The sequence below is a fragment of the Amblyomma mixtum genome, chromosome 5, assembly GCF_055824585.1.
Source record: "Amblyomma mixtum isolate Tamu chromosome 5, ASM5582458v1, whole genome shotgun sequence".
Lineage (NCBI taxonomy): Eukaryota > Metazoa > Arthropoda > Arachnida > Ixodida > Ixodidae > Amblyomma > Amblyomma mixtum.
This window is the reverse complement of record NC_143016.1, coordinates 181770043-181780054: the sequence shown is the minus strand read 5'-3', so window position 1 is coordinate 181780054 and position 10012 is coordinate 181770043. Positions and strand designations below refer to the sequence as shown.

At 46.7% G+C, this 10012-nt stretch overlaps 1 protein-coding gene across 1 annotated transcript; it reads left to right on the top strand.

Moving 5' to 3' along the window:
- Nucleotides 1-5477: 5477 nt before the first annotated feature.
- On the top strand, nt 5478-7846 carry LOC149345001 (steroid 17-alpha-hydroxylase/17,20 lyase-like). Its single transcript, XM_089542711.1, has 2 exons — nt 5478-5604; nt 7160-7846. Exons 1-2 carry the CDS (start codon nt 5532-5534, stop codon nt 7510-7512), a joined length of 426 nt encoding a protein of 141 aa, XP_089398837.1. The 5' UTR covers nt 5478-5531; the 3' UTR covers nt 7513-7846.
- Nucleotides 7847-10012: the final 2166 nt, after the last annotated feature.

Genomic DNA, 10012 nt, shown 5'->3' with positions numbered 1-10012 from the left:
CCTCCTCCTCTAGTCCGCAATAAAGCGTACGTTTCTCAGCTATCATTGTCGGTCTAGTTCCTGACTCTGACTCTAGTTCCTAAAACAGCGGCTACTCAGCAAAACGACATGAAAAGTTGAAATTATGTTTCTAAGGAGAACGCTACCTGATTTCTTTTATTTAGAAAAGCGACATCTCATTTGTATAGATGATACGGAACAAATAGCGACTAGAATCAGTTTGACGCGGTAATAGTTTTTTACACGGTGCGTGCGGATGATTAGTGTGGTTATCCTGGCTCATTAAAACGACAGTTCCCCGCCGATGCAATGCTCTCAGTGCTGGCATTCGGAACTATATCACGCCGCCTACCGAGGATATGCCCATGCGCAATGGCTGAGTTCCGGCACATCCTCAAATACCGTCTGGGATGTCTGCGAAAGTGTGTGCCTCATTATCTTCAATTTTTGGCCCACTTTTTCATCTACACATTCGTTCTACAGGACGTGCGCGTTTCCGTTGTAGAGCTCCTCTTGATAACAGTGGAAGTGCAAGTGGAAGTTTTTTATTACTGGCAGAGGTCTGGAAATAAGCATTAGAACAGTGCCTTAATTAGGTTCTTGAAGTAAGCTTTTGATGCTTTGGAATTAGCTATTAGCATTGCAATATCTTCATTAACATAATAAGTGCTTGTTTTCTAAAATCACTGAAACTAGGCTGTAGTGCAAACGGGGAATATCGGTTTGACTTCCATACATCCGGTCGCTGTTCTTAATCTCGAACTCGAATGCAACAAAGTCCATTTGCTCCAGATTTGGAAGTTACGCTGGCACTTGTTTTAAATCTTAATTTCTAGTTCTATTCAGCCATTGCATAAATATTTCGAACACTGAAAGACAAATGCCGAGTCACAATGTGTTATAATAAAGCTCGACTTCTGAACTTAGTATTTAAATTTATGTGTACTGGTACATAAGAATTTTGAACTTAAGAAACAGTTATTTGATAAAGACGTTATGCTGGCATTTCTCTACTAAACATTACGCTTAAATTAATTGCAAATAAATGACGTTACTATAGCGCTTTCTGTTACCTGAGACATCGCCAAGGCTGTGCCGACACATTTTGCAAACGAAAGTTGGCGACTATGCCACGCTGCGTAAAAAAAGGCGATCAGCAGCAGTATCGTGTTTGCGCGTTGTTGACGCTTGTTTTTATTTTTTCACTTATATCCAGCGCCCAGAGGGCAATATTACAAGGAAGTATACACAGTGGATATACGCTTAAAGTGTACTAGAATTAAAACAGTGAGAAAGAGAAAAAAAATATATTGGAAATAAAACAGTACCCGAAAGTACACACAGTGGGTCACATATATAAATGGCTGGTAGCACTGCTGTAGGCGTTTGCGTTCTCTCTCTGGCGAAGCCAAAGGGTAGGAGTCTCCTTAGCGTTTTCAAGTTGCTGTAGAGGCAGGCGCGGTAGTAGTCAAGTTGGTGGATATGCGGACAGTATCGGGCAAGCAGGTGTCAAGGAAATGGTTGGATTGGACAGAGATGACAAAATAATACATAATGACATAATGACATACATAATGACATGTGACATAATACATAATACAAATGACATAATGCATAATGACATAATAATACATAATAATAATACATAAATAATACATAATTATACATAGGTATAATGCCAAAAGCGACGCCATCATCTAAATAAGTTTGACGCGCCTCACAACTCCGTCGTCTACTTTCGGCTTCACTTCAGGCTGGCGCCTTATCGTCATTTGGCTGACGTGATATCAGACGGGAGAAGTTGTCATTGGCTGGCCAGGAACCGCAGCGACTTTCGTAGGTATAGGAGGGGCAGGAGGTTATGGAGCCACGAAATACAGCTAATTATGAAAAGTATTTTTTTCAATTTATACACACCCTTTTCTGACCGAACATCCTTCAAAAAAATTTGTTAAACTTGTTAGCTTTTAAAAAAATGGAGGGTGCTTAAGCTTCGCCTTTAGGAGTGGAACGCGACAGCGTGTCGCAGCCTGCCAGGGAGTCTGCGGAACGCCATTGCCCGCTCGGCAAGACGCCTTGCCCGTTGGACAAACCGCTCGCAGTCTCTATAGGAGGCTTCTCAACAAACCGGATGCCACGAACGCCAGCATAGCTTCCGCGCCAAACGAACGGGCAGCAATTCCGTTCGTGGTGAACGCGCCTTGGATGTGCGGTGCGTTGTTCGCCGCTCACCGCGTGATTCCTGCGTGGTGGTGTTGGTGGCGAAAGTATTTATTAAGAAGGGACAGGAGGTATGTTTGGATCAGCCCCCGCACGGCCCCACTGCGCCCGAACGAGACGAGCGAGCTTTAAGAGGCGCGGCCGCCGCGCGCGCCATTTGCTCGGGCAGTGGCGTACATTGCGAGGAGGAGGTTGTAGTGTGTGCCGCGAAATGGCGCTACATGCGCGCCAAGCGAAGAGGAAAAGTAGCGGGAACGTACTTTGCTACGTGCTTAACTGCGACTTCTGTAATTTCTATGCTCATAATTACTAATGTACAACACAGCACATGTCTCTAAAAAACCCTTCTAAGACCACACCTTATTCACTAGACGCGCCTTTGTTTTTTCCGAACCATCGAGCTGGCATGGCGGAGTGGATAGTGTGCTCGTCTCGCACTGCTGAAGCCCTGGTACGATTCCTGTACTCGACAAATTTCCTACTCTCTTTTATTTATTAATGCTTCCGGGATTTTTCGCTCACGGCCAACGCCACCGACGACGACATCGGCATTTCTGCGACACGGGGACCTTAACGCTGTCTTGTTAATAGTACACAATAGAAAGTACTGTTCTCGCAATCTGAACAGCAGGGACGTTTCATTGGTGGCTTCTGTTACTGCGGGTTTGCAACCGATATTCGTGCACAGGCTATGGTTTGTGCCATGGGAAACTTGCCAGCCTTTCTATAAGGAAACATTTTACACGTGGCAGGTGCCAGTTCTCACCATGTCCGGGAGCGTCGGTTACATATTTTGCCAAGAAAAGCTTGAATTAGAGAGCGAAAACCTGTTCTACCCGTAAGTGACGGCCATGTTCATGCTCACAAGTGCAACATTCGGATATTTGCATGAGTGAATTCTTGTAGTGGAAGTCGTTACTGCATGCAATGTGCGGGAACCGCCAGTATTCGAACTGAAGCGAACATAATGTTCAGCAAAAACGGTTAACATAAGTTCCGCTTGTCGAAGCATCGCGCTTTTAAAAGCTGAGTGTCTCCGAGACACCTACGACAAATTTCCTGCGTGCGCACAGCCAGAGAGTGCTGAGTTCTCAATATAAAAAAAAAAACTTTTTTCTTTTTTTTTTCACCTTTCAAAGCACAGGTAGCACAGACTTCTGCTGGGCGAAGCCAGCTTGTTCCGTAAATGGCTCCAAGCAATGGACCCAAGAGATGTTAAATTTGATTTCTTTTTGTTCTAGGCTTATTAAAAATGCATTGTTATTTCCGTATAAGGCAATGCGTATTGCGCCTCTTGTATGTTAAGCCCTCAAGCACCAGCGCATTGTAGTTTCATTGATTTGTCTTACTGTTTTTCTTTTTTCAATCGTGCAATACTTGTTAATGTACATATCCTGGATCTCCTGTCTTGGCTCAGGCTTGCAGTACGAATAAATAAAAATCGGATCCCAGGCCTAGCTTACTAAAATCTCAAAAGATCTAAAATGAACTGCCTCCGTAGCTGAATAACTGCACACACACAAAGCGCAAAAAGATCTATAAAAATTGGCTGTTGCTTAGCTAAGGTTAAGCCTGGATATACGTAGCGAAAAGTACCATAGTCTCTCACACACATCACAAACATGGCCAAACGAGTTGTTCACAAAATCCGACGTAAACACCCTGGACGCACTGGCTTTCACTCAGTCTTAACACGTGTTCAGTGTAGCGGTGAGTCTTTGAATCTTCTTTCATGTTTTCCTCCTTCTGCTGCTCCTCCTCCTCACTTTGTTGACTAGCAGTGGCCACAGCGGTGGCCATAGCGCAACGTTCGGCTTCTTGGCGACGTCTTTTCGCAAGGCCTCGCGTTTTCCCGGTGTTTCAGATGCACGTTTCGCCTTGGCTCGGTCTTTCCTCCGTTGTTCGTCGGCCAGCTCCCAGGTGACTACCTCTGGATCGGAAGAACTCTATTTCTCCGCTCTTCTGAGTCGTTTAGCAGCAGCCGCACTTTCCTTGTCTTCCATGTCGAACGCGTCCGTTAGTTCTCCGCCGAGCGCGTTATATACACGCGGCGCACCCTCCTCGCGCATGCGCAGTAGCGCGCGGCTCATCTGTCGTAAACACGCGGAACTGCTAAGGTCAGGCGGCGGCGGCGTCCATGGCGAGGAGGCGACGCACATGCACAGTAGCGCGCGGCACATCTGTGGGTCAGGCGGCGGAGTCGGCGACGGCTGCGGCGAAGAGGCGACGCACCTGCGCCTCTCGTGACGTCACTTGGTTTTCACACATGCGCAGAACAGGCGGCTCCCGCTCACGCGAATCTAGGCTCTGACACACGCAGTGATGAGGATTGCTGGTCACTGGCCAAAGTCAACAAAGATGGAAAGACGTTTCGGGAGCGCTACGGCTCCCTTGTTCACTATCCCACGCAGTGTAGCTTTTCCCTACAAAACGAAACTGAACAACTGATAAAACTGATCCTCTGACCGGCCCCGGCTGGGTACACTTGAAACATGATACAGCAGACAACGCATAGTCCCAGCAACATCTGGGAAGAAAGGTGGAGGAGAACCGAGCCGGCGTCCAAAAAGTACAACAAAAATAAAAAATCTAAAGAAAAAAGACATCCCTTGCACCCTTTGGTTTCGATGAGTGTTGGATTCCGTCATTTATGTCAAAACGAGCACCCCTTTCCGGTCCATTGTTGCCGCAGGTAGCATGAAAGGGTTCTCACATAGCTCCCGCTCTCACCGTTCGACCACGTTCCTACGTGGCCTCGCGGTAATCCACGGCGTACTGCGTCCGCCGCTATATACGAGGGTGGCACTGGCAAACAATCTCAAGTTTCGCTTACACCACACATAATTACCCCGAAAGAGAAATATTGGACAACTGCCGCCGTAGCCCAGTTGGTAGTGCACCGTACTGGTAATTCGGAGGCCATGGGTTCGGGTCCCACCTGTGGCACTGGTTGTTTTTCTTCTGCTTTTATTATTCTCCCATTTATAAGAACTACAAAATTAAAAAATATATTCATTATTCTGCTTGCTTTTGGTGAGTGCTAGCTTTAGATGAGATGCGTCAGGATATGTCGCAATGTCAAAGCCAGTTTTCTTAGAACAAATAATATTTTACATCGTTAAAAGCACGAACTGCGCGTGTGCCTGCGAGACTTCGCAGCATATAGAACACGTCCAGATATGTAGAGCAAATGTCCACTGTCTGTAAGTATCCCATTGTGCAAAGGAAATTGTTATTCTGTATCGTTTCCAGGAAGCGTTCCTCCCGCATACAAAGACCGAGCCAAGCTGCCTTACACGGTGGCCTGCCTGATGGAGACACTTCGCTGCCACCCTATATCCCCGCTGGGGTTGCCCCACAACACGTCTACTGACACCAGAGTCGGTGAGAATGCACTAACCATCGTATTATCAGAAAAGAAAAGCGCTCAGATGTGTTGTTCGCAAAGTAAAAAGTCTGTGGCTGGACTCTGGCCAGGAAGGCGAACAATGGCAGTGCTGATGAACAGCACAACTCACTTACAGAACTCAGCTATACCGCAACCTCAGTTACAGTTGAAGCGATGTAGAAAAAACTCCCCCAATGCGTCCATGCGGTTTCAGAATGTGATAGCTGGTTATTGCTGACACCGAAACGTCGTCAATGTGCACGTTAAGCTATAAAAAACTGCAGGCATACTCAGCCCCGTCTTCCTCTAAGGTCGCCTAGAAGAAACTTGGACTCGCGGCACTCAGCAATGAGCGTGGGTAAAAATTATGAAGGTAAACAAAGTTTTACCTATTTTTTTGCAATTCATATTTCAGAACAAGACATCGTACTGACTGCGTGGACCTGCATATGAACAAATGAATTGATTCAAGTTCGAAATTAATTTCATGTGGTTCGATAAATGGAGCCGCTTAAGTGTGACACACCTGCCTAAGTACGGTGTGTTAGGTTATAGCGACCACAGCCTATAGAATAAGTGATTGAATATTTAAAAACAAAGAATAAGAGCACGACATCAAAAGGGGCGCAAAATCCTTCAATTAATCGCTGCTTCAGGAGGCATTCGTATAGATTTGGAGCAGCGGTATCACTAGTCAATCGGGGCCACTTTATTAACCTTTAATTCCAGGTGAAACTTTGTTGCTAAGTGACTCAAAGGAGGAATTCCAACGCGTGATTCCGGACCTGAGAATGCACAGGAAAGTAGTCAGTCTAAATATTAATATTCAGTTTCTACTTTTGGTAGGCAGCAAGGTGAATAAAAACATAATATTTAGAAATTTTGAAGACTGGTGGGTTCGCAATAGGCAGAGTGGACGCGAGGTAAGGGAATGCATCTATCAAGGACAAGTAGTGACAGCCAATCTAGAAAGTAGGAGAAGGATAAGGACAATACGAATGGGATCGAAGGCATTTGACGCAGACTAAGAAGTCATCAATAGCAAGTAAACAGTAGGTCATAGGAGGATATTATACAGTGGTTGTATGTCACAGGCACATGGTGTCGGTTGCGGTGATTAAGAAAGTGTGCGTAAGAGAGACCAAGTAATAGGGAAGGTTGTGAAAAATTGTCAGTGCTACCCTCCGAATTGCGTCCGGCTGATTGCACTCGCCGTATCTAACGCTCCACGAGTTAGCCGTGAGACGCTTGCAAATGCTTGGAACGCTGGGCGACCTTGCAACTAAGCGGATCAAGTGTTTATTCAATTTTTTTTTTTTGCTGACCATAGTTTACGCCCACATTCTGAGATCGCGATATGCACAACATTGCAATTTTTGTACTTCTCTGCTTGTACGTCAGTTTTGCCTCTATCTTAGAAATAGAAGACAAATCATTAAGCTAAAAACGTTATCCTGTTACTAGCCGGCTCATTGGTTTAAAGAAAGCTCTCTTGGTCAGCAGTGTGATCAGCATAAGATTTCGAGGACGCATCCATGTACCCTTCCGCAGGTGACCTGCTCATACCCAAGGACACAGGCATCATGTTTAACATATATGGCGTGAACCATGACGCCGAGATCGGGGAGGATCCAGAGGAATTTCGGCCTGAGCGCTTCCTTGATCCAACCACAGGAATGCTACGCCAGGAAGCCAAGGCGGTGCTCACCTTCAGCACGGGCCCGCGCACTTGTCCTGGAGAGAAGTTGGCACACGTGGACATGTTCTACATCCTGGTTCGACTAATGCAGAGGCTGAGCTGCAGCGCGCCAGGGAAGACCACAGATGTCAACGTTAATGACATCGTTTCAAAGGTCCTCATGTTGCCCGTCAAGCAGAATATTGTGCTCCACAGGAGGAATTAGAAAATGTACCACGGTTCTATGTTCGTTCGAAGAGGGAACTGAATAGTTTTCTGCTTGTATCAGGTGAACGACCACCGAGCGCACTAAAATAGAATGGCAGGTGCCTATCTTCCCCTGCTCCTCAAATCTTCAGAGTTCGATTCGTGGACAATGGCCGCGGCGGACATCGGCGATGAGGCCCTGCCAAGCTCCCCTGCGGTTCTTGAAAGCGGTGGGCCTGCGCGACAGGCTCTCTCTTCCGAAGAATTTTCGCCTTCTGCTTTTTCTTGTCTCTCCCATTTCTCCCTCACCTTTATTTCCCCTCATTCCTTTCCCAGAGTGCAGGGTAGCAAACTCCTCCTCCTCCAGTCCGCAATAAAGTGTACGTTTTTCAGCTATCATTGTCGGTCTAGTCCATAACACTGACTCTAGTTCCTGAAACAGCAGCTACTCAGCAAAACGACATCAAAAGTTGCAATTATGTTTCTAAGGAGAAGGCTACCTCATATCTTTTATTTAGAAAAGCGACATCTCATTTGTATAGATGATACGGAACAAATAGCGACTAGAATCAATTTGACGCGGTAATAGTTTTTTACACGGTGCGCACGGATGATGAGTGTGATTATCCTGGCTCATTAAAACGACAGTTGCCCGCTCTATGGAATGCTCTCAGTGCTGGCATTCGGAACTATATAGCGCCACCTCCCGAGGATATGCCCATGCGCACTGGCTGAGGTCCGGCACATCCTCAAAGATCGTCTGGGATGTCTGCGGCAGTGTGCGCCTCATTATGTTCAATTTTTTGCCCACTTTTTCATCTGCACATTCGTTCTTCAGGACGTGCGCATTTTCCGTTGTAGAGCTCATCTTGATAAAAGTGGAAGTGCAAGGTTAGCTGCACAGGAATAACGACCACTTTTATTTTTAATGACAAAACACTGAGACCATGACCAAGGATTACGTATGAGGGGAGTTTAGGCGTGATCTGTCAGCTGCGATAGTTACGTATACTATTAAACATTGGCGAATGCCGTATGCGGGATTTTCATCACAACTCATAAACACCGAATGCGAACGATGGTTTGAATATTTCTTGCGACTTGTAAATGCGTCAAAAGCAACACCTTCCCAAAGCTTGACTTATGTATGAAGTTGTAGCCTTCCATGCATATGGCAGAAAACACATTTTAACTACAGTATCATGTAACCAGCACACACAGCCGCATGCTCACCAAATCCGAAGCAATAAAATTTTTTGAGTGTTATGTAACGCTGAACAACGGTGCTCATATTGCCGCGAATCTTTGTAGCGTTTGTTTGTAGTGTTAGTTTTAGTGTTAGCGTTTGTGTGTAGTGTTAGGCTGCCGACGCGCCGCTTTATCGCTTCGTTTGTGACGCAGGACGCGCCTAGATTTGTCTCGATTGATCGCATCCAGGCGGAGCCGATTCTACTTTGCGCCAGAATGTTCTAGTAACTTTCCAAGCTTTACCTCGAATGCTCGCCATTAGCTTTAAAAAGAGCACGGCCGACAGCGGCGGGCATTGTGTACGACGTCCGCCGAGCACGCTTGTTGCTACGCTGCCGCCGAGTGATTCAGTTCTTTGCGGGCGCAAGTCAGCCGGATAAAGAGTTTCGTTTCGAAGACATTCTCGCTGTGTTCCTGTTCGCCGGACTGCAGTCACCACTACGTGACATCTGGTGGAGGTGCTAACGGATGTCCCTGTCGCCCTCACCCCCTGGGAGCCGTCAGAGCAGCCCGAGCCGTCTCGTAGAAGATCACATAAAAGCCGTAGAAGCCGTCCCATTCGAAGGCGTAGGGCGAACCAGCCGTCGTCTCCAGAGGGGTCCACCAGAATTCGGACTGCTACCAGACCGCACGCGAGCGAAGAAGGAATCCTAAATTTCTACTTCAGCCATGGCTACAACACCAGCTCCTATTATTTTACACCAGCCCCGACTGCCGCCCACGTTCAACGCTTCACCGAGCGAGGATTCTGAAGAATGGCTGTAACAGTTTGAGCGTGTCGCCATGTTCAACAGTCGGGAAAACGAGACTAAAGTGAGCCATGTTTTTTTCACCTTAAAAGGACCAGCGAGAATTTGGTTCGAAAACCACGAAGCTTCTCCAGCGACGTGGGAATTATTTAAGCGGGAGTTCCTGAAGGCCTTCACGAGCATTATCAGGAAAGAAAGAGCTCAGCTGCTTTTACAGTCACGCATCCAACACCAGAACGAGTCAGTGACCGCATACGTAGAAGACATGAAGCGCCTTTGTCGACGAGTCGATTCTGACATGACAGAAGATAAGAAGGTGAAGCTTCTGATGCGCGGTGCTAAAGAGGCCCTTTTTGTTGGTTTGACCCGCAATCCACCCAAGACCGTTGCTGAATTCACCAGCGCAGCAGCCACCATTGAGACAACTTTGGAAACACGAGCACGCCATTTACCAAGACAGCTCCAAGTGACCTCAGCAACTTTCTCGGATGGTGCAGCATTCGGAGGCAAGCTGCGGGATGT